At 47.2% G+C, this 23,926-nt stretch overlaps 1 protein-coding gene across 2 annotated transcripts in view; it reads right to left on the minus strand.

Annotated features, from left to right (window-relative positions):
- FREM2 (FRAS1 related extracellular matrix 2) overlaps positions 1-23,926 on the minus strand; it is a 146,023-nt gene that overhangs the window by 113,271 nt on the left and 8,826 nt on the right. For both annotated transcript variants that reach the window (XM_037800052.1, XM_037800051.1), the window contains exon 2: positions 23,569-23,658. In XM_037800052.1, the coding sequence (XP_037655980.1) occupies positions 23,569-23,658 (90 nt within the window). The remainder of the gene's footprint in view (positions 1-23,568; positions 23,659-23,926) is intronic.

Genomic DNA, 23,926 nt, shown 5'->3' on the forward strand with positions numbered 1-23,926 from the left:
TAGGCCACTCTGCTCTGGGTCCACCTTTTTCCGAGCTGACACAGGGAGGCTCCAAGGGGGCAGGTGTCGTTCCATTCCCGAGTTGTCTCCCATGACAAGTGGTGATGTAGCTGGGGACTGACGAGTCTTCTGGTACCCCCGTGAAAACACAGCACCCGGCAGGTTGACCTCCCTGTTTGCCCAGGACAGCCCCGGGTTAGGGCAGTGTCCTGGTGATGGGTGGGGCTGCTGTCTCCCTTTTACTCTCGGAAGTACCCTGGTTTGGCTAATCTATTCTATTGACTCCTTGGATAATAAAACAAAAGGGCTATTTGTGAAGCTGTCGTATTCGAGAGGACTTGCTGATTGGCCAGCCTTGAGTCATACTCTCTGGGACCCCATAATCTGTGCATAAATGGTTTCTAATAGCAATTTATCAAAGATCACTTAGTTGTTTTAGTAGTTACAATTTTCTTGAATTAATATCTAAAATAGATACTAAGTAGGATGACACCAATGAAGCCCAATGTCTTTATTATTTCCTCAGCAGCTACATTTTCTGGAAGTTAACATAGACTTCTTCCTAGAGCCTTCTGTAGCTATTTTTCTTGCCACCCTTACAGCGAGTTGAATAGAACACTGTTAAAATAAAGGCAGCCAGGAACTGAACACATGAGTTAAGTTTGTCTTAGAAGAAAATTGTGGCTTCTTTAGTTAAATTAAAATTCCACAGGAACATTAACATTTGTCAGTAAAGACATAGGTGAGACCTGCGGAGAGGAAAACCAGATGGAAAACTAAGTTGCCTAAGATCACTTTTATAGACATTTTGCTGTATTTGAGCAAGGTTTTAGACTTCAAACACTTCAAAAATAATGTCTTTGAAGCTTCTCTCCTTTAATATACAAAAGATAATATTTCTGATTTTTCTTTCATCTTATCTGCACTTATCAAATGAAGGCAGCAAACCTTGTCTGGAGGAAAAATCCCAGTTCAATAAAAGCATTTTAGCTTTGTAAGAATAAGCTCTGAACACCTCACAAAACAGACAGGTGTAAAGAATAGGTTTGGAGGAGGATGGGAGGGGCACTTGAGGAAGAGGTCAAATATAATTCTTTAACTTTCTTCTAGCAACTCTTTCCAAGAAAGTGCCAAGCCTGAGTGAGAACGTGCAGGCCTCCAGCAAGCCTCTCCTCCAGGATGAGGTCCCAACCCCGCTGCCGAGGAGAGAGCTCACGGAGACCCCCGACCAGGCTCGTAAGTGTCTTTACCCGTTCACCTTCCCCATGCACAGTCCACATGTTAAGTTTACAGATTTTGTTTGCATTTTCCCAAAAAATAATGGTTAAAACACTTTAAGACCAAAAATGAATATTATTTATGAAGAATTAAATGTATAACAAATCCACCCTCCCCTCCACCCTTTTAAACAAATGGAACGAGAGCATCCTGGCCAGTCCGATGGCAAACGGGAAGACGGCGGGTGCAGCAGGGTCTCTCCCTCTGCAGCAGACCCGGGCTCGGCTGGGACACCCGTGTCAGCATCTGTTTACTCGACAGCAGGGACAGAACCTGCTCTCACACCACCTCTGAATTCTTGACTACCGTGGCTGCATTCTCCTTTATCACTCCCCAACAGCTACCCTAACAACTGCACAAAAAAGACAAACCACTCTCCATGCCTTTGATCTCTTCATTCATCTACTTCACAGACTGTAGTTTTACTCTGACAGCCAGAGAAAGCCACAGTTAGCCATTGTAAAGACACTTCACATTTGCTGCCAAATTACAGAGAAGACTATCCCCTTTCTACTGAATTTAGTAACTCATCATATGAAATAAAATTTTAAATACCCTCTTTGAAAAAAATATATTGACTGCAGTTGACCACAAATGCTGAGCCCCCAAAGCATGAGGGAGGGCACATTTAACGCTTGGCCGCGTGCAAGGGTCTAACTGAAGCCTGACCGCAAGTCGTGTTTGTGGTACATTTATCACACGTCGTATATGTCATAAGGCAAGGCCCACAAATGAGTACAGGGTCTTTCCAGAAGTATTTGTCAGTAAAGAAAGTTGAGTGAGAGTGAAATAAAGTCTTTCAGTAAGACTGAAGACGCAGAAGTAAAAGGGATTTGGCCAAGAGCTCAAATTCCTAACTTGGTCAAGAATATAGTGGTAATTACTAAAATAAAATGAAGAAATGACAGTCACAGTGACATTGCAGTAAGGGAGGCTGTGGGCTAATACGTTACAAATTCACACTGTCTTTTTGGACAACAGTGTGGCTGTATATTTCAAAATGTACATTTCAAGCTCTTATCTTGATATTTACCTCTTAAATAAAATATTTGGCAGAAAAAAAGGTACTTCATTGCACAAAAATTTATCATTCTACCCAAAGTGTGCCCGACGAGCTGTGTCCTTCAGACGACTGTTTCATGGCATGCCGACTGTGAGCGTGGGGATGCCGGCGTGGCTGCGGGCAGGTTTCCGGTCTTCGGGTCTCTCACACCGCGTGGGGGACGGAGGAGACAGTCTTTCCAAGCACACTAGACCTTGCAACTCTGTTTTTGCGGCTCATGGTGCTCTGCAGGGTGGGTGCCTAGGGCATGCGCCGTCCCTGCTCCCTCTCCCCCTTGCGTGTTGGTGGGAGCGGCCGAGCCCGGCTCGTGGTGACCCCACTCCTCGGCGGGACCCTGCTCCAGGGAACTGGAAGAGCTGGCGGTCCAACAGCACCGCCGGGCGTCCTGGGCCTTCCTGATGGAGAGCGCCCGTGGGCGGGAACTGAAAGAACAAACCCGAGCTCTACATGGCTCGTGACCACTTCAGAAGATTCCAGTTCTGAATGTGCACTAGTGCGAGAACCTCAGCATGTCCTGGATCTCTACTTGTCATATCTTCTTCATCGAAGAAATGGGCCAACCCAGTGTACAAAATGTGTCTGTAGGTAAAATACGACTTGCCTGAAATTTTTGGCAATACTCCTGGGTAACCGGCTGCCATCTAAGCTGTGCTCACAGAATAAGTTCAGATTAATTTATAATTATAATCAGAGAGGAACATAATTTTATAGTTCTGAATGGTTCAACTTTTGCCGTCACCAAAATGACATGATAGAATTATGAAATATTATCAGCAGAAGGAAGACAGGTTTGAAGAAAGATATTGAGAAGCTATCTGATATAGAAAGTATGAGGACACGGCAATAGTTATTAAGTAGATAATAACTGCTGCCGTTGTAAGTTACTTGCAGTCCACTTGCTTTGTGCAAGGGCTGTGGTGGGTGCTAGGTGAATGGTGAATAAACATGGCCCTGTCCTCAGGCAGCTTGAAATATTTTAGCTATAAAGGAAAAGGTTTCGCATCCATTGCAGTAGCAGGATGTTGATCTGTATTCTTTGCATAGCATGCTTAATAAACGAATATAGCAATATACTACCAGGAGGATTCTCTACAAATTACCAGTATCAATGATATAATAAAGATATCCATGCCTTAGACTCAAATCCAAAAGTCTAAAAAGCTGTGATTTAGAGATACTCTGGTTGAATACAGCTCAAATTGTATCTAAGGCATAAAAACTGCCTCCAATAGGCTTTGGAAAATTAAACAATACCTTCTTTGCTCCTTAATTGAAGTTAGGAAGGAATCTTAGGTTTGTCATGCCTGACAATCACCACCTTTCATTTCAACTATTTTAATTAAAATACCCAGCAACTTGGCAGAAGCTTTACTGATTAGCTGAACTACCACTTAACGCTTTTGGAAACATCTATCCAATTCCAAATTAAGGTGCAGCAACAGCTGTAGGTTCCCTATGTGCATAATGGGGAAAATCTTTTCTCTGCCCGCCCCACAGGCAGAGCTCTGCGCTGAAACAGAGCAGGAGGGGTGGGCAGCTGTGAGCCTTCCGGGTGGAGAACGAGACCCAACCGAAAGAAAGGATGATCCCCAGCCTCTCTGTTGGACATGGGCTTCGGTGTTTCACTAAGGTGTCTGGGATAGTGTTATTCCCACATTTCTCTGCCTGACACACGGCTGGTACCACCTCCGAAGGCAGGGAGCTCCAGCCCAGCGTCTGTGAGTTCCATACCCCGCATGAGACTGCACCCCGACACCCCATTCCTGGACATCTCGTCTCCACATGTCCAAAGCAGGCTTTTAATTTCCCCCAAAGCAACCAACTGCCTGAGCCTGAGAGCCTCCCGATCCCGTCCTCCAGACTCCACCTGAGCAGGATCACGTCCCTCACTCACGGCTCTTCCTCGATATTCGGGGTGCTTAGGGCTCCTTAAGGGGGTGGGGGCTCGGGGCCGTCCCCCTTCTGCTTGGCTCTTCCACTTCCAGCTCACACGGCCTCGGACACGCTGGTTTTCTTCTCAGCTCTGAATAACTGAGCTCTTGGCTGCCTCAGGACGTCTGTGAGACCCTGGCTTCTTAACTGGACCACTTTCCCCCGGTTCTCTTAGGGCTAACCCTTCTCACCCGGGAGGGATCGCCCCGAACGCGGCGTGGCGAGGACCCTCTCCAGCCTCTGAAGCTCTAAGTCCCCTCACCCCTGCTGCCATTTTTCCATCATCCTCCATCTTACACACTTGTTGGTTCCTTTTATTTTTTCTAACTGCTCATCATGATTTGTAACCATTTTAAAAATTTACCTGTTAACTTGCCTCCTGTTTGTTTTCCCATTGAATATAAGGAGTTCCCTGAAGGCAGGGACGACATATGTTTTCCTCACTGTTCTAAGTCCTGTGCCTGGCACTGTACTTGCTGCAGAATTGGCAGGCAGTGAATAATGAATGGATGGTGATGAATGGATCCTTGTGCTTGCACCCCGTTTCCAGCCCACACTGCTGGCTGTGGCTTATGTAACATGGGCTGGGATTATGTATAATTCCCCAAAGTCCTAGCTACAGCTCTATCCCTTCCTTTCTTTCCTCAAAAAACATATTTCAGAACAAGTATCATTCGTATTTAAAAATTTCCATTCCAGGGTTTATTTCATTTCCCAGAGATCTCCCCAGCTGCAGAGCCTGGCTGTCGGTGTGGGGACTGGCTACCAGGCTGCCCACGAGAGCTCCGTCAGGTCCATGGCTGGGTGTGCCGTCGGAGCCAGCACGATTAGGGTGAAGCTTGATTTGCAAGTCCCGATGTCACAACCCACGGCCTGCTCTTTCCACGGGGACTGGCTGCGGCAGGAACAAGGCAGAAGAGCTATGGCTGAACTGCCACAATGTCTCCCCAAGGAGGACCCCGGCGCAGGCAAGCTGCTCCAAACTGAGGGGACAGGAGGACCCAGCTCCTTAGGGGTTGGATCTGATCACCCAGGAGTCAGTCTACCCTTCTCGCTGCAGAAGCAAATAAATTTATTTTTGACGAAAATGTGTTTCATTTGGATTTTTGAGCACTTACAACAGAAAGAGCCAAGGTCATCACAACCAGTGAGAGATGATGCTACTAGAGGGATAATTTGTCTTTTACTTAAAAACTACATTCTTTAAAACATTTGGTTCTTTAAGTGGTATCTGACAAGTGATGGGGGACGAACCCCTAAACCTGGGCTTTGGGAGCCAGTGCCACACCCCTGTGCCGGAGGCTGACCATGGGACCTGGGGACAATCCTTACCTTCCCGAGTTAGCGACGGGCTGTCCTAACTGTAGAGTACCAGCTGTCCTAACTGTAGAGTGCTGTTCTAGTTTGCTAATGCTGCTGGAATGCAGAACACCAGAGATGGACTGGCTTTTATAAAAGGGGTTTATTTGGTTACACAGTCATAGTCTTAAGGCCGTAAAGTGTCCAAGGTAACACATCAGCAATCGGGTACCTTCACTGGAGGATGGCCAATGGCGTCTGGAAAACCTCTGTTAGCTGGGAAGGCATGTGGCTGGCATCTGCTCCAAGTTCTGGTTTCAAAATGGCTTTCTCCCAGGACGTTCCTCTCTAGGCTGCAGTTCCTCAAAAATGTCACTCTTAGTTGCACTTGGGATATTTGTCCTCTCTCAGCTTCTCCAGATCAAGAGTCTGCTTTCAACGGCCATCTTCAAACTGTCTCTCATCTGCAGCTCCTGTGCTTTCTTCAAAGTGTCCCTCTTGGCTGTAGCTCCTCTTTGAAATGTCACTCTCAGCTGCACTGAGTTCCTTCTGTTTGTCAGCTCATTTATATGGCTCCACTGATCAATTCAGACCCACCCTGAATGGGTGGGGCCACATCTCCATGGAAATTATCCAACCAAAGTCATCACCCACAGTCGGGTGGGTGCATCTCCATGGAAACACTCAAAGAATTACAATCTAATTAACACTGTTACGCCTAACAACACCAGAGTACATCAAAGAACATGGCTTTTTCTGGGGGACGTAATGCATTCAAGCTGGCACAAGTGCTAACTGTAGAGTACCAGCTGTCCTAACTGGAGAGTGCAGGGGGGAATGAACAGCGGGAGAGAATGGGGCTCGTGGCAGGCATTGGACCATGGCTGGTGCTCGCCCATCTCTGGCTGTCTGTGTGTCGGACGGCCATCCAGCCTACCTACTGCGCCATCACTACCTGGCTGCAGGTAGGAAGCAGGCTGGCAATGTCCTGGGTCAGCAGGTGGGTCAACCCGACAGAAACACAAACGCAACTGGAGGAACGTCTGTATGTTGTGAAGGCAGCACAGCAGAGCCACGAGAGTGTGGGACCCGACTCCGACCCCGCTGCTCGCCTTGGGTCTCTGTGACCCGTCAACGGCCTTGGCAGAGGGCCTCAGCCTCCTCACCTGTGCAATGGGGATAAATACTCTACCTGCTCCGGGATTAAATCAGCTGCTGTCTGCCAGGTGCCTGGAGTCCATCCTACCAGGAAGGATTTGAGGGGCTATTATCCAGCCCTCCAGGACGGTACGTGGCTAGTACAGTGTTAGATGCACAGTAAAAAGTCAGTACATTTTGTGCAGTAGATGCTTTAGGGCATTAGGACTTAATTCTCTTAGAAAACTATGTTTGAAAAGAAATGGATATAGAAAGAGCTCAGTGAATATGAGCTATCACTCGGGTTCCTGTCAGGAGACAGTGAAGGGCAAATACACTACATGACACACACAACAGGAATCCAAAACTCCTTTCCACACATTTCTCCAAACGTTCTTCCCATGTCCTCAGTTGCTCTTGGCTGTTAGCTGACAAAGGAAACTTTCTTTATGTAAGTAGGGGCAGGGAAAGGATCTCAAATACTCTTAAATTAATATTTTAAGAAACGTCTTCTTAGTGCATTTGAAAAGATGACAGTTTTATGTATTTATTAACAAGCTCTACATAATGCTTAATGTGTGCCAGACACAGATATTAACTCATTTAAGGCGAATAAACCAATGGGCCATGACGCACCCCATGGGCATCTCCAGCTGGGATATGAATACTTCAAAGCTCAAGTATCCAACCCTTTGACTGGTAATTTTCCGCAGACCCCATCGACTGTCGGAAATGATCATGTGAAATACTCGATCTCTCGTATGTAATGCTCACTCTGGTACAGACTGAACCCCTGAGGTCACGCGGGCAGATGGATGGAGAGCATGTCACTGCACATACTCGCTGCTTGACAACTTCACAGCCGTCAGGACCAGGGGCTCTCAAAACCCAGCCCACCCAGACCCACCGAATCAGAGGCTGTGGCGGCCTGTCTACCTGCGTCCAAACAAGCCATCAGGTGGCTTCGTGCATTCTAAAATTTGGGAACCTCTGCTCAGAAAGTGCAGACTAGCTACCTTGGTCAATTAAATCAGTATTAAAAAAAAGCTGGCAGGCCCACCTGGCTGAAAACCCCTCCTGAGTGGTCCTCAGCGCCGGCTGCGTGTTGAAATCTCCTGATTAGTTTAAAGGCTCGAGGGTTTGGTCTTTAAAAACAGTCCAGGTGATTCTGATGCCCCCCCTGGGGTTGAGAACTTCCTCTCTCAAGCAGCAGGTACAGGAAGGAGGGAAATGGCTGCCATCCTCAAACTCTGTACTATCTGTTTTCTGGCACCAGTGGCTTTGGGACCACAGTGAGATAATCAACCTGTGCTTATTCCACCAAAATGCAAGGGTAAAGACGACTTCGTCTGCTGTCACCTAGGATAAAATTTGGCAAAGTTTACTGAAAGGACTGGATTCATCAGTGCTAAAATGTTATCCAAAGTCTAGACAAGGCTCAGAAATAAGAACTATGAAAATAACACTTTTTTTTTTTTGCCTGAAGCTTCATAATTTGTTGTTGTTCATCACCTGCGTATGCACAGCCGGGCCAGCCGCTCTTTGCTGTGAAATTCTATTAAGCGCTGCCCTGGGATTGGCGTCTGTAGACGGCATCTCGGGCACACCCAGCCTGGTCTCGCACAGGTTCTGGGATGTTCTGCATCAGGGACCAGCTTCCCACAGTCACACCACGAGCTGCTCGCCTGGCTGTTCTTCTCCCTTCCCTGGGCCCCCCGGTTCCTCCACTGGGTCCCTCTCTCTCACCCCCTGCTCTCCACTGCTCTCTCCCCTCTGAGGGCTTCTCCTCAAGCCATGCCACCCTCTGCCATGCCAGGGATACGTGGACTTAGTTTTAACACCATTGCTCTCCAGCAAGAGTTTCTCTCTTCTAGACCCACCACACACATGATTACTTTCATCTTCCTTAGCACTTCTTTTCCTCAAAAGTCATTCCCGGAGACTTGCAGAGGCAGAAAGTAAATTAGAGGTAACCTGGGAGGTGAAGTGGGGTGGGAGTGTTTGCTCAGTGGGGGAAGTGTTTGTAAGTAATTTTTTTAAAGCCTTGCTGAGAAATACCGAGAGAACAGGACCCTCCTTGGGGAGTGAGGACGCACCTGAACGACAGGACTCTCTTTTGAACCTCTGGGCTCCTGACACCCTTCCGTCTCCCTGCCGTCCAGATTCATCTCTCCTCCCTCTTGAAACTGGCTGCTCTGCCCCGTGTCTGCTCTGTCACTGTGCTACAGGATTCGCAAAACAAGTTCTCAGCATCCTCGACTGGCAAGCCAGGTGGACTGAGGACTTCAGCTTCCCGCCCTGGAGGTTGTGGGTGGGAAACCTGCCTGATTCTGCTCCAGTTCAGGATCCCAGAAACCCTGAGGGTCCACGGGGCACTTGGGCACCTGATGTTATGAGGACAAAATTCCAATAACTTTTCCTTTAATTCACATAGATCGCTCTGGTCTGAATTCAGAAACCCCAGCTTTTATGTGTCGGTATCTACCCATTATTAGAAACACACGTAGAGTCAGCGTCAGCCAGAGCTAGGGTAAGCCCTGGAGCACCCAGCAGTGCAGCTTGCAGATACCAAGAGTGCAGTGAAAACCTGTCTGATTGGACTGACTACACCCACTGCCAATCTCTGCAGATGAATGTCCATATCCACTCTAGTTGCCAGTGGGTCACGTGCAGTTTTTAGAGAACTGCCAAGTATCAACAAGACAGTGGTAAATAAGGATTAGTAACTTGGAAAACTCATCAAAGGAAAGTTACGGTGCTGCCTGCACATGCCCCGTCTTCCTAAGTGAGGAGGAGACCCTCCTGCTAGACCGGCCCTGGGCCAAATGCTGTCGCAGGCTAAAAAGAAGCCTGTTGTCCTCATGCTGCCCTCCCAGTGACCCCTTCGCCGTCTTCCCTCACTTCCCTCCTGAACCAGTCCTGGGACTCAAGGAGCTGTTGATACATCTTCCCCTTAGGAGCAGAGATATCCGAATTTTACCTGCAGATTCTTGAAATCCTTTCAGCCTTGCAGCGCTGGGTTAGGAGTTTGGGGAGAGGGGGACTCTCTCTCAAAGCTGGGCCTCCCCCGCAGGAGACAGCCACATGCCAACCCCAGAACACAAGACCACATGCCGACCCCCAGAATCACATGAACATGTGCCGACCCCAGAACCCCATGGCCACGTCTGACCCCCAGAACCCCATGGTCACGTGCCGACCCCCAGAACTGCATGACCACGTCTGACCCCCAGAACCCCATGGCCATGTCTGACCCCCAGAACCCCATGGTCACATGCCGACCCCCAGAACTGCATGACCACGTCTGACCCCCAGAACCCCATGGCCACGCGCCGACCCCCAGAACCCCATGGCCACGTGCCAACCCCCAGAACCCCACGGCCACGTGCTGACCCCAGAACGCAAGACCATGTGCCGACCCCCCAGAACCCCATGGCCACGTGCTGACCCCCAGAACCACAAGGCCATGTGCCGACCCCCAGAAATGCAGCAGCTGCCAGTTTACCTGGCAATGGGGAATTACAGCTGCAGCTGGAATTAAAGTTGCTATTGCTACCCTAGAATGGGGACATTATCTTAGGTATCTGCGTGGCTCACTGTGGTCACAAGGTCCTTGCAAGTGGATGAGGGAGGCCCAGGTCAGAGCTGCAAGGAGACCCGGGGCTGCTGCCTGGCTGACTTCACCAGAGGAAGGGGCAGCGGGCCAAGGAATGCAGCAGCCTCTAGGAGCTCCAGAAGGCGAGAAAGGAAATGGATTCTCCCCGAGGGCCTCCAGAGAAGCAGCCCTGCCCACACCTGGATTTCAGCCCAGTGAGGCCCATTTTGGACTTCCGGCCTTGAGAACTGCTTGAGTTGTTTTGAGCCACGTGCTGGTTTGAATGTATTATGTCCCCCAGAAAAAGCCATATTCTTTGATGCAGTCTTGTGGGGCAGACATAATAGTGGGGATTAAGTTGGAACGTTTGGATTAGGTTGTTTGCATGGAGATGCGCCCCACCCAAATGTAGATGATAACTGACGGGATATTTCCATGGAGGCGTGGCCCCACCCATTGAGGGTGGGCCTTGATCAGTGGAGCCATATAAACGTGCTGATTCAGAAATGGAACTCAGTGCAGCTGTGAGTGACATTTTGAAGAGGAGCAAGCTTGCTAGAGAGGAACGTCCTGGGAGAAAGCCATTTTGAAACCAGAACTTTGGAGCAGACGCCAGCCACATGCCTTCCCAGCTAACAGAGGTTTTCCGGACGCTATTTGCCATCCTCCAGTGAAGGTACCCAATTACTGATGTGTTACCTTGGACATCTTATGGCCTTAAGACTGTAACTGTGTAGCCAAATAAACCCCCTTTTTATAAAAGCCAATCCATCTCTGGTGTTTTGCATTCCACAGCATTAGCAAACTACAACAAGCCACTAAGTTGGTATTGATCTGTTACAGCAGAAACCATACATAGGAACTATATATAAGGAAACTAATACAACAACCCTGAGAAATTTAATTCGTGAGTCCCCCTCCCTTCCAAAGTAAAATGAAGATAATAGCAATGACCAGCTGCTCTTACAGGAATCAAATGAGCTGACTTGGAGAAGTGCTGATGACACAGAAGTGTTCAACACACATTGTTCCCATCTCCTCCCTCCACCTGGCTGACCCACTACCCAACTGTCAAACCTGGAGGCACACAATTAACAGATAATCATTTAATAAATATTAACAGAATTAACTCAAATGTTTTCATGCAATTTTTTAGTGCAAAGGGGAGAAATGGTGAACACATTAGCACACTACAGAAGCTCTTCACGTAAGCTCATCACTGGACGATGCAACACGACTTCTGCGTGCATCGATCCTTAGAATAAACACATCAGGAATGCTGAGTTCAAAAGATCACTGTAAACCATACTTTCTTTCCATTAATAATAAAAAAGAGAAGAAATGGTGATGGGGTGGTGGTCTTATCAGCTCTTAAAAGCAGCAAGAATTCATCTTGTCCCACCTCTCAGCAGGAGAGGGGAAACCCAAAAACATCTCTTCCCCCTGAAGGTAGGGGCACCGAAATCAGTAAAGCAACCTGGATTAAGTAATTTAATGTCTCAGCTCCTAAACACATAGACTTCATTAACACATCTGCAACTACTTAAAATGAACTATAGAATATTGCCATACAATGGAAAACAAAGCACTCAGTAAAGGCAACTGTAGATCTATATTTATTGATATAGAAAGATGTTCAAAATTTGCTATGAAGTCAGGAAACCACACTTCAGACTGGTACATGTTAAAAGATGCTTTTTGGGGTAAAACGTGATATGGAAAGGTACACCAAAGACTTTCTCTGGTTAGTGAGATTTTGATGATTTACATTATTTTAAATCAATATTTGCTATTTCTCTTACAATGAATATGTATTGCTGGTATAGAAAGAAAACTTTAAATAAATCCCACTGATGAAAATCTCCCTGTAACAGTCTCTCAGGAAGCAAAGTGGGCATATTCTCAAGGAAAGCTCTTAAAAGCTCAAGGAGGGAGAGTGGTTTGCCTGGTGTCCCCAGCTGGGAGGGGTCAGGGCTGAGGAGGGGCAGACCTAAGTGTGCTCAGTTCAAACCCAGCATCTCCCACCGAATTACAAATGCAGAGACGGCCTCTGAGGGGCACTTTCTTCAGGAGGAATTTGATGCTGGGAGGCCAGAGAGGGGAGACGGGTGAGGGCATCACGGAGCAGTTCAGGAACCTGTCCCCCAGGGTGGTCTCGCGGGTGGGATCCTGTGTGGAATCAGGTCCTTGGAGCTAAGACTAGTTAAGAGGAGGCCAATCCCACAGGGCTGGTGCCCCATAAGAAGAGGACATTTGGACTCAGTAAGACGCAGAGGGAAGCGCCGGTGGGCACCGAGGATGGACGCCCAAGGATGGCCGGCAAACCACCAGGCGCCAGGACTCGGAAAGCCGATCCCCCTCCCCGAGATCTCAGACTTCCGGCTTCCAGACGTGAGTCCAACAGATTATGCTGTTCTGGACCAGCCAGTCCATGGCACTTTGTTAGAGCTTCCGGGAAACTAAGACAGAGGCCAGTGTTGGCATTTGTACGAGGAAAACATTAACTTACAAAAGCATACAGGGGTTCCCAAGAAGTGGCACCCTGGGAACCCACAAAGGAAGTCTACGCGTGTGTGTGTGTGTGTGTGTGTGTGTGTGTGTAAGTGTGCGTGCAAGTGTGTGTGCTTCAAAGCAAATGAGAGAATGCCCTTGGGATACATTTTTGACTGGTTTTATATGTCCTTTCAAAGTGGAAAGGTACACAAAATGCTTCCTTTCTGAATTCCACCTGATAAACGGGTCTATGTGGATTTACTCCCCTTGGGGAAGAAATGCAGAAATGCTATATGCAAACGCGGCAGAACCTGCCTCAAGCTACAGTCAAAGGTGGGCCAAGCACAAATTCAGTTCTAGCTGCTGCGTAAACCCTAAAAGTCCAGAACACCATCACCCAGGATTAAGCAGCTACCAAACGAGGCAGAATCACGTTTTCCTTTATCTCAGCCAGTCCATGAGACATCTGCTCTTCGTTCAGCAAATTCTTTAACTCTCAGTCTTAGAAATCAATACGATAAGCCGTCGTATTTCCAAACTGTGTGTAGTCACTATCAATACCTGTGCATATCAATAACGAACGCTCTCTTAAAGCCAAGCTTCCTAACTTACATGACTCAGTTCACTTCAGGTTTTTTACAGAAAATTGTTTTAATTCTAAAAGGCTTTTTAAACTTTTAAATAATCAGTAATGATATTTTTAAAATGATCTATACATGGATGTAATAAACTTTTGATTTGATTAACTTTATGAATCTTCGATTTAAAAGATAATCCTTCCTCTGTATTCTAAAAATCAAATGCTACCCGGCATCTATAGTTCTAGAGATATCACAATCCATGGTGTTCACTACATTTGCTGTGTCCGTTCATACAGCGCATACGTAATCAATAAGGTAAAAACAGAGGCTTGTAAAGACAGACTTCACAAAAACGTAATTTACTTCCAGACATTCTCTTTTATCACATCATTTATTTAGAAAAATCTCCAATACAAAACTCCCTGCTAATCCAGTTTATCTTGTACAGGGGCACCTTTCTCCCAAATTAAATGAAACAAGCACCAAGTGTCATTCGTCGGCTTTGTAACTCTTGTGGATGTTGACTTTTTCCACACCCATCTGGCCGGATAGAGCTGGGGTGGGGAGGGGAGGGGCTGGTGGTCACCAGCTTTGTCTGAGGGGTGCAGCGGAGGGGGTGGGCCCCGCGTCTACTAAGATGAGGCCATAAGCTCGTTCCAATCTCAGTGGCAACAAGAGCACAAGTCAGAGAGATCCAGGGTGCTTCCTCCAACAACTAAGTCAAAGAGATTCCTGCATCTACAAAATGCTAAAGTGTCTGAAGGCTGAATCTCTAAACTGGAAACATACCCAGGCAAGTGCAAGCAAGGAAAACAACTCTATTGTACAATAAGCAAGACAGAGTTGAAGTCACCATCAAAGTCTATGCAACCCAGAGCGGGGAAAGGCAGGCTCACACACACATAGTGGGTCTGAAAGATACCTGAAAGGAGCACAACTTCCTGCTTCTTTTTACCTTTTTGAACTGGTAAGACTATTCCATCATATTCTCCTTTAGATTCTCCTCCTGACTTCTGAAGTTTCTATGTACAGCCTTAAGAGAAATAGAAACCACCATTTATGTTCCGTCTTTGCTCATCTGTTCCTTTGCCCCCAAATGACGGGTGTACCCCCAGGTGCTGGGGGAGAGCGGAGCCAGTGTGTGAGCACAGCAGCCCCTGCCGCGGGGGCTCTATCAGCACAGATGTGGGCAACGAGCCTGGGATGGAGATTATGTTCCGGGCAGGGAGTTGGCTGGGTGCTGGTGTAAATGGGGAGCACGTCTGTCTGTCCTGACCAGCAGGCAGAAGGGAGCTTATTAAAACTGGTGGGGTCAGGACTCGAGCTCAGGCAGCCCAGAAGGGCTCACCTTCCTAACCGAGATACCACACCACCTCTCACCACGCCTGCAGGATTAGCTCCCACCTACTTAAACCTTGCATTCCAACGAAGATATTTTTGTGACTTTTATAAATAGAGGTATTTAGTATATAAAAGGGGGAGGGGGGAAGGGGAATGGGGGAGGAGGAAGGAAGGGAGGGGAGGGATGGAGGGAAGGGAGAGATGGAGGGAAGGGAGGGATGGAGGGAAGGCCCAGGAGGAGACGGAAGGACGGAAGCCCGTACACTGTTGGAGCGATGGCCTCGGCGGTGGCAGCAGCTGCCACCTGCACAGCCGTTACCATGTGACAGAAACGGAGCTGTATGACCTCATTTCTATGAATGCTCTGTCTTCATCTTCAAAAGAACCCTAGAAGCCAGCCACTCTGTCCTCCTCGCTTTACAAATGAAACTGTAGCCTGACTCAGGATAACATCGCCTGGTTATTGCAAGGGGCAGAACCAGCGGCCGTGTCCTGAGCGCGGCGGGAGCAAGGCCAGCCGAGCGCGAGGCTGCACTGCTGCACCCACACGTCAGGGAGGAAAGACATCATCACTGACATGCTCGAAGGGACCTCCGTGTCCTCCCTTAAACTTACGCCAAATCTCCCGTCTTTCTCAAGCTCGATAAATGGCACCGCCACTCTCTGCTGGCCAAGAAATCCGGAATCACACTTGAGTTCTTTCTCTCCTTACCCCACAGTCCAATCCATCAATAAATCCTACAAATTTTGACGCAAACCTGTATCCGGCCTGTCCTCTTCTTCCCCACTCGTCTGCTGCCCAGCCCGGCCCTGGTGTCCCCCTGCTGCCCTCCCACTGGGCCCGCGCCGCTGTCACCTCCTTAAACCCAGGCCTGGGCCACGGGTACCCCAGGGAATAAAACTTGGACTTTGTTACAATTAAGAACTTCGGCCCCCGAAAGACACTGCTGAGAGAATGAAAAGACAAGCCACAAACTGGGAGAACACACTTGCAAACACTTTTCTGACAAGGGCTTACATCCAAAATATGCAAAGAACACTTAAAACTCAACAATAAGGAAACAAACAACCTCATTACAAAATGGGCAAAAGATCTGAACAGACGCCTCACCAAAGAAGATATACCGATGGCAAATAAGCAATGAAAAGACACTCCAAATCGCTTGTTATTAGAGAGCTGCAAATTAAAAGAATAATGAGCTACCACTACGCACCGACTAGAACGGCTAAATCCAAAACGTTGACAACACGAAATGCTGGCAAGGCTGGGGAGCCACAGGACCTCCCACGGCCGGTGGGAAGCCACTCGGGAGGGCAGCCTGGCGGCTTCCTGCAGAGCTACACACAGGCTCATGACAGTTCAGCATCTGTGCTCCTAGGGACCTACCAAAGGAGTTAAAAACGGAGGTTCACACAAAAACCTGCATACGAGTGCTTACAGCAGCTTTACTCATAATTGCCCCAAATTGGAAGCAACCAAGATGCCCTTTGAAGGATGAACAAGCCGTGGTCCATCCATCTAGTGGCGTGGCATTCAGTGACAGAAGGAAATGAGCTCTCAAGCTAGGAAAAGACAGCGAGGAACCTAAAGGCGGATGGCTAAATGAAGGAAGCCAGCCTGAAAACGCCGCATACTACATGATAGGACATTCTGGAAAAGGCAAAGCTATGGAGACGGTGAAGAGATCAGTGGCTGCCGATGAGGGGTGGGAAAGGAGGGGCGACCAGGTGGAGCCCAGGGCAGTTTTGGGGCAGCAAAGCTGTTGTAACGGCGGATGCATGACATCGAGCATCGGTCAAAACCCAGAGACCTGTACAACACGAAGACGTAAGCCATGGATCCAGTTAGTAATGACGTACCCATATTGGTTCATCAGTGCTAAGAAATGAGCCACACGAGTACAGAATGTTAATAACTGGAGAAGGGAAATAAGGGAACTCTGTACTTTCAGCTCCATTTTTCTGCAAACCCATCTGAAAAAATTAAATCTCTTTTTAAAAACATATTAACTGAAAACATTCCTTCCTTGCTTTAAAGCTATTCAACGAGGTTCCCTTTCTCTTAGAACAAAGTCTAACTGCTCACTGGGTTTCAGGGCCCTGCCCCCCGGCCCCAGTCCGGCTGCAGCTCCCGAGGCCACTCTGGGGGTCGTCCACTGCGCTTCGGGCAGCCGCCCCGCTCCCGGTCGCCTGAACCCCCAGAGCTCGGCCCCGACACACACGCTGTCCCTCGGCCTGGCACGCGTCGTCTTCCCTTCTTCCTGGGGCAGCTGCGTCTCATCCTAAATCTGAGCTGAAGCGTTGCACGTCAGGAGCCCTTCGTGATGGCTGCATCCCTGTTTTGGGTTTAATTACAGCCTCCACACACGTTAAATGCTGTGAATGTGTTGTCCACTGTTTACCGCCCCGACCCTTCAGCATCTCAGGTCAAAGACCGTGACTTTACGGCCACCACTGTTTTCCCAGACCCAATAGGTACCAGAAACATAGTATCTATTGGGATCTACTGCTCCAAAGATATTTGCTACCTAAATAAATAAATACATGACTAGGAAATCTCTTCTTCAATTTCACCAGACACTCAGGCCTTTCTCTTATGTCGCGGTCAGTTCCTGGCTGCACCCTCCAGGTTCTATCAAAGAGAGAACTTACGGCCCCGCGCTCACCCACTGAGCACACCTCCCGGGTCCACCAGCCACTCAGCTCAGCCGGAGAGAGAGGGTGGAACACGGCTGAGTTCAGTAATACATACCACAAATAAATATTTGACTTGAAATGACAGCATTTTCACCACCCATCAAAGACCTGCGGCTTTTAAACAATGGCTACCATTATTGTCCTGAGGGAACCCTGGAACGCAGGCCAAATTCTACATCTGTGTTCAATAAGGACATGCACTCTCCAGAAGATTTAACAGTTTAAGAAAAGTTTCCTCTGAACTGAAGACAATAAAATATAGTATATCCAAATGCTTTTATAATTCTGGGGTGAACCTAAAGGTTAATAACTAATAAAATTCAGTATATACTTTTGAATTTAAAAGGCACAACTTCTTCATGGACATAGAAAAGTCATGCTTTCGAAGGCAGGGATACGGCATAGAAGGCGCTTGGTGACGAAGTATTTGGAACAGCTCAGTGAACACAGCACGGCCTACAACAGTGACTGCAGCAGCCAACACCGTCTCCTGGAGCTGTCAGCTGGCAGACCCCGGCTCTCCTGCAGATCAGAAGTAGCTGCACGGGTTCCTGATTGACTCCCTCTCTCACTGTAGTTCAGTTGAGGTCCTGAGATCTTTTTTCTGCTTCTCATTCACTAGCAATTAACATTATCGCCCAGAATGCTTGCCTTTTTCTCTACACTGAATTTGTCTGCACCATCGCTAATGCTGCGCTCCCAGCTCATCTCCCATGTGCTGTGCTTCCTTGCATTTCCCCAGCTAACGACCAGTCATGGCTCAGACCTGAAGTTTCCAGTCACCTCCAAGCCCCTGGTCCTTCGACTCAGCATGGAGAACTTCGTCTCCTGTGTCAAACACAGAGAAAAATCATTTCCGGTACCGAAATGGCTTGGCAGCATCTTCCACTGTGCCCAGGTGCCATTTCTATCTTTCAAAAGCTTGTGAGTTACAGATGCTGGTGGCTGGAATGCTGGGCGCCCAAAGACGCAGCAGGAAAGCGTCCGGCTGGGGAGCAGGTCCGCTCGCGTGGCCGACGCAGGGGCCAGGCCCGACGCCCCAGTTCCCGCCAGAAGTCAGCGAGCAGGACCCACTTCCTGGGGGGTTCACAGGGGATGCAGCAAACCAGTGTTCATCATGAAGAAAGCCGCACTCCCACTCAGTGCGTCAAGCGCAGGAGCACGGATCCAATTCTTTATTTGCTCTACAAGAAATTTCTCAGAGATGATGCCACAGCTTTGGCACTTAAAATAAAAAACTAGCAAAAGTGGACGCTGGCTTTTCAATGACGACTGGCCATACTTTCGGCTGATGTAGCTTCCTACTTCTCCCCAACTTCATGTTGTCCCCTCTCAAGCAAGGAAAAAACTGTGGTAACTAAAAATACCTAAGGTAGTGATGCTGGCTGTAAATTTCAGTGACCCACAGAAAATATCTATTTCCTTTTTTACATTTTAACTTACATAACTGTTTACATAATACACTGATGACTTTTTTCTAGAACAAATTATTTGAGAATAATGTGAGTTATGAACTGGCAGATGCTGTGAATTGCTTCATTCTTAAGTAGATTTCATTAAAGATTTCAAAGGAATTATGTAAACACTTTCCTAAATATCATTCTTGGTGCCACAGGATTTAAATTAATCCTAGGATAAGGGAGTGTTCTAAAGGAATGCAAAGGGTCCACTGGAATTACTTATAGGGGCTTTTCTTAGAATACCATTTAATTGATCTTTGATTAAAAAGGGGGGGCTTTTTTCTTCATTTATCTATTCATTCATTTCAATGTTTGTTAAGAATTTTAGGTGTGAGTACAAAGATTAACTGCACCTTTGGGGTGTGAAGGAATTTTCTCCCTACTGACTGAGGTGCTCACATTAGCCAATAATCATCCTACAACCCTCTTGCTGTAAATAAAGTTAGGAATAGAAGCACGACGCAGGGTCTGACCAGCTCTTCCATCTCGAAGTCCAGCAAGGTTGGAGAGGAAATGACACCTGAGCCGGGGGCTGAGGGTGACTGACAGTCGTCAGGGCAGCGGGTGGGACACACCTGAACACACCTGGGATGGCCGAGTGGGCCTGGGTTTCTCAGGGCAGAAGGAGTTCACAGCGTCTGCCAGTTCAGAACTCACATGAGAGGAGTTTCTCAGAGAGGAAACTAAAAGAGGCAGGGAAGCCCTTTCATGTTAGAATAAGTTATAGAAAAATTACAGAGGTGAAGGCTGAGAAGGAATCATAATATATTCATTTTGGCAGGGGGTAAAAGAATACATCTTCCCCGTCCCCCAACACACACACACACGCCTTGCAGAGATCTGGAATTCGAATTAAAAGAGGCAATTATGGAGGAGGTTGTATTTCCACGTCTGTGCTGCTATTACCTAATGCATTACTCCGATGAAGATAGAAGGGGTGAAAACAAAACGAAATGGGAGACGGTTTAGCTAAATCCACAGGTGATTGCTCCACAAACCAAAATGAGTGAAAGAGGGTGTAGATGAATCCACCGTTGACCCCCCATATCAGAGCGCATCAGAGGAAGCCTCGGGCAGCTGGGGTGGACCCCCAGCTTCAGAGTCCGGCCCTGCGGGCTGACAGGCGTCCCCGCCGCTCGCTGAAACCAGGATGCACGGCCTGCGTCCACGACATTCTCCTGCTCTTCACCAATCCTCCACTAACCATGCTCCATTACTAAATAACAATTTACACCGTGATCCCGAAAAAGGGAATTACAAGTTTAGGGCACTATGGCCTTTAAACTATGATAAAATAAAAATTCACATTCCAGAAGACACAAAGCCTTTTGCCTGCCTTATCAGCAGGCACTACTCGGACTTCACTCCCACTTATTAAACACTCTGCAGAACCCAGAGAAATTCAAGGTGTTTCCCTTTTATGTGTCTACCTGAGTAAGCGCAGAAGCTATCACTGCTTGGGGGAAGAATCTGGAGTTCAAATCAGCCTCTAGCCCCTGGTGGAGCAGCTGGAGGGAGGCCAGTCACCCATTTCTGAGACTCAGTGTCCTCATTCACCAAAAAAGGTATAGTATCAAGTGCTTTAGCAAACTCACAGGGATGCTATAAAGGCAAATTGCATAAATAATGATGAATTTTGTAGAAAGTGTTAAGTTATCATTGAATGAGCCCCGCGATACAAGGCTCTTGTGTGCATGTGTGTGTGTGCATGTTTGTGCATGTGTGAGCATGTATGTGTGAGCATGTGTACGTTGTGTGAGCCTGTGTGTGCCATAGCAATCAGTATGTATTAAGTACAGACACAGCAGAAGGCCTGCAGTGCAGCTCCTGGCCTTGTCCCAACCGAGACTAGTATCCTTCCCTCCCCCTATCTGATGAGAGCCCCAAAGCTCTCCCGAAACCCCAAAGCAACAACTGATCCCCAAGCACCAATCCAGTGATTCCGGACGGTCGCTCATCATCACCGCCCTGGAGGAACCCCCAGCCAGCCAAGTTCCGAGGGTGACAGAACGACATCAGAAGCAAAAGGTTTCAGCCTCCTGCTTGCTCAAGCTCCTTTCCCACTCTTGACCCCTGAGGTGAAAAGTCACATTTTATTTTTAAGATTCTTGAAGGATTGTTTGCCCCAGCAATTTCCCTAGATAGTTACTGCCCCCAAATCAAGCTGTTGCCTTGAAGAAGAACTTGGTAGATTGAAAAGGGAATGAGGAGTAGAGAGTTCTTAATTACATGCCACGATGTCCTGCCTTGCTTCCCGCAAAATGCTGGAAGACGGCATTTGAACACGCGTCTACCGTCGCCTAAAGCAGGTTACGATCAGTCACGACACTGAGTTCAGGAGCCAGTCAGCCAGCCAGGAAGGGGGGTTCTGGAGCTTCCCAGGGGGCGCGTGGGGAGCCACCTGCTTCTGGGAGACGGATCCCACTATCGCAACCACGAGGATAACACACGCTCACACAGCTCATGTACCTCACGTAACTCCTCAGACCGGCGTTACTTCATAAAAATACCACGTATATGTGTCTTCACAAACAGGAATTCTATCACATGAAGTCTACACTGTTAAATTTGAGGATTTTTGAAAATATTCATGTTACAGTCCACAAAACAGATTATTTTCTAGAGTAGATACTGTTCAAAATTATTGGCTGTATTACTGTAAGACATGGTATATATAGTTGGATCACACAAAATTTCAAAATTCTTAGGTGAAATCTTATTTTTATGGAAAGGATACCTTTAATGTTTCTTTTTACTATGAATATTGTAAACATTTTAAACTTCTATTTGGCAAAATACTTCACACTCCCCAAAGAGCAAAATTTCATTCTAGATACTCTGTAAGCTTAAATAGTATCGCACTTCTCATTTGAATGTTAGAATATTTTACAAGACAATGCAAAAATCTCAAAAAAAAAAAAAAAAATGAACCGAGATATAACAATTTTGAAATACATCTGTGTCTGTTTTTTTAATCTTGTGTCTCAAATGTGTTCACGCTGTCGAAGGGGAGTTTTCTCACTTGAGAGGAATGGCGGTCAACTCCGCAGAAGAGACGGTTTGCCAGGCTCTGCCTGAGACCCCCACAGCCCTCCCAGGTCAGCGGGCTACGGAGCAGCCTCTCCCATGGGAAACAACAGCCCCAGAAACCTCCTGCAATGATCTAGTTCCTATTTGCAAACACAAGGCAATCTTCCAAGGCCCAGCCACATTTTCAGCAAATCCAGAAATAAACCCGGCCTCTTCCACCAATCAGTCCTCACTTAATATTTTGAAATATGATACTGCATAATGTTTCCAAAGTTTGAATAGAGACCAAAACTCTAACACAAATGCTACCATCCCACCCAGCTAAAGAATGTGTAAAAAATGGAGTATATATATTTTAAGAATGGAAAAAAAGCAAAATTTTTAAAAAGTATAGGCTATACTGTCTCACAATAATGTAGAATTTTATAGTTTTCGTACTTTTGTACTTTTTTGGTAATTTTAAAGAATATCATACTTTCGCTATCGAGATTTACTCGGCCATTCTAAGAGATAAACTTGTTACCTTGAATCAATAATTACGTCCTTAAATTTTGATACACTACATAGATTTGAATCATTTCAGGTTCTGACTCTAAAGTTTACTTACTTTATTCTACTTACAGTAGAATTAATTCCTGTTGAAACAGCAAGATTCAAAAGCAGATATTTATATTTTTACAATTTGGTGCCCTTTTAAGAACTCTACTCATACTAAGATTCCTTTTATCAATATGTAGAACAGTTAACAATTATATGGTTGCTACAAAAATAAAGGAATTAACTTTACTAAACTTTTGATTTATAGCAGAAATCAAATACTCTGAAGCTAAGGTAACACTTTTTTTTTTTGTCTCTTGGGCACACACCCAACAGATGTCATTTTTTAGAGTGGTGAACACACGTCCAGCGATTTTAATCAAATGCTACTTAATGCTTCAAATAACATGGAGGGTAAGGAGGTAATGTTTTTGAGATAATTGACATAACAATGTGTCATTTTTTAAAGCATCAGAGGAATCCTTTGTCTTCCCCGCTCCTTTCTCTCGCACATCCCCCCACGCCTTGCCCTTCCGCCTCTCTGAGGGGACACGAGAAGGAAACCGCTTCGTGAGGGGCCTGCAGGTGCCCAGCTCCTCTCCTGCACCCCACGGTCGGGAGTGGCAGCTCGTGCGAGGGCAGAGTCGGGGTTGGGGGAGTGACGCCAACAGGGTCGCCGAGGAGATGCAGAACCCAGTCAGACCCCTTCCCCGGCGTGTTCGGTATCACCAGGGAAAACGCCCGCTGGAGAAAGCCACAGAGTCCCCCAGACTAGGAAGTCACTGGAGACTCTGAGGTTGGAAGGGATTTTTTGGGGAACGTAGCACACTGCCTACCTGTGTCAGTGTACACAGCACCTGTGTGCAAACTAGAGAAGGTGCCCTGAGTGGGCAACACTCCCAGGGGCACGCGCCGCGAGGGCAGCCGGGCTCGATTCCAGCCTGCTCCTGCCGCCTCACGCAGGGCACGCCGGTGCAGCTGGGCCTGGGATCCTACGTAGGAAGATCTTTCTCTTTAGTGCTTTACAAATCACAAGAGAAAAAAGAACATGACTGGAGACTTTAGGGACCGTCTTTGCTATAAAATTTCTGTAGAAATTTCTATAGAATATTGAATCCTACTCACCACTGTCTTCTACTGTGAAGTGGAACCCATCACTCGTAGCATTCGCCCCTTCTCTTAAGACATAGCATATTTTCATGTCATCAATGTCAGCTAGAAAATAACCACAGAACAAGATGATTAATTACTAGGGAAATGTGACGACTGGCTACCTATGGTAAATCCTGTTGGCTACTGCTTTTCTGTAACCCTCTAGACTTCCTTTCCCCTCCCAGGACACCCGGGCTCTCATATTTCTCACACCCACAGGCCCCATGGAAATCTGATCTCTTATGCACATCGGAGTTAGGTTATAATAATAGCGAGGCGTTGCCCTCCCAGTGGTGTTTGCCGTCCATGCACCCAAGGAGCGGCTCTAAAT

The sequence above is a fragment of the Choloepus didactylus genome, chromosome 12, assembly GCF_015220235.1.
Source record: "Choloepus didactylus isolate mChoDid1 chromosome 12, mChoDid1.pri, whole genome shotgun sequence".
In the NCBI taxonomy this organism is placed as follows: Eukaryota; Metazoa; Chordata; class Mammalia; order Pilosa; family Megalonychidae; genus Choloepus; species Choloepus didactylus.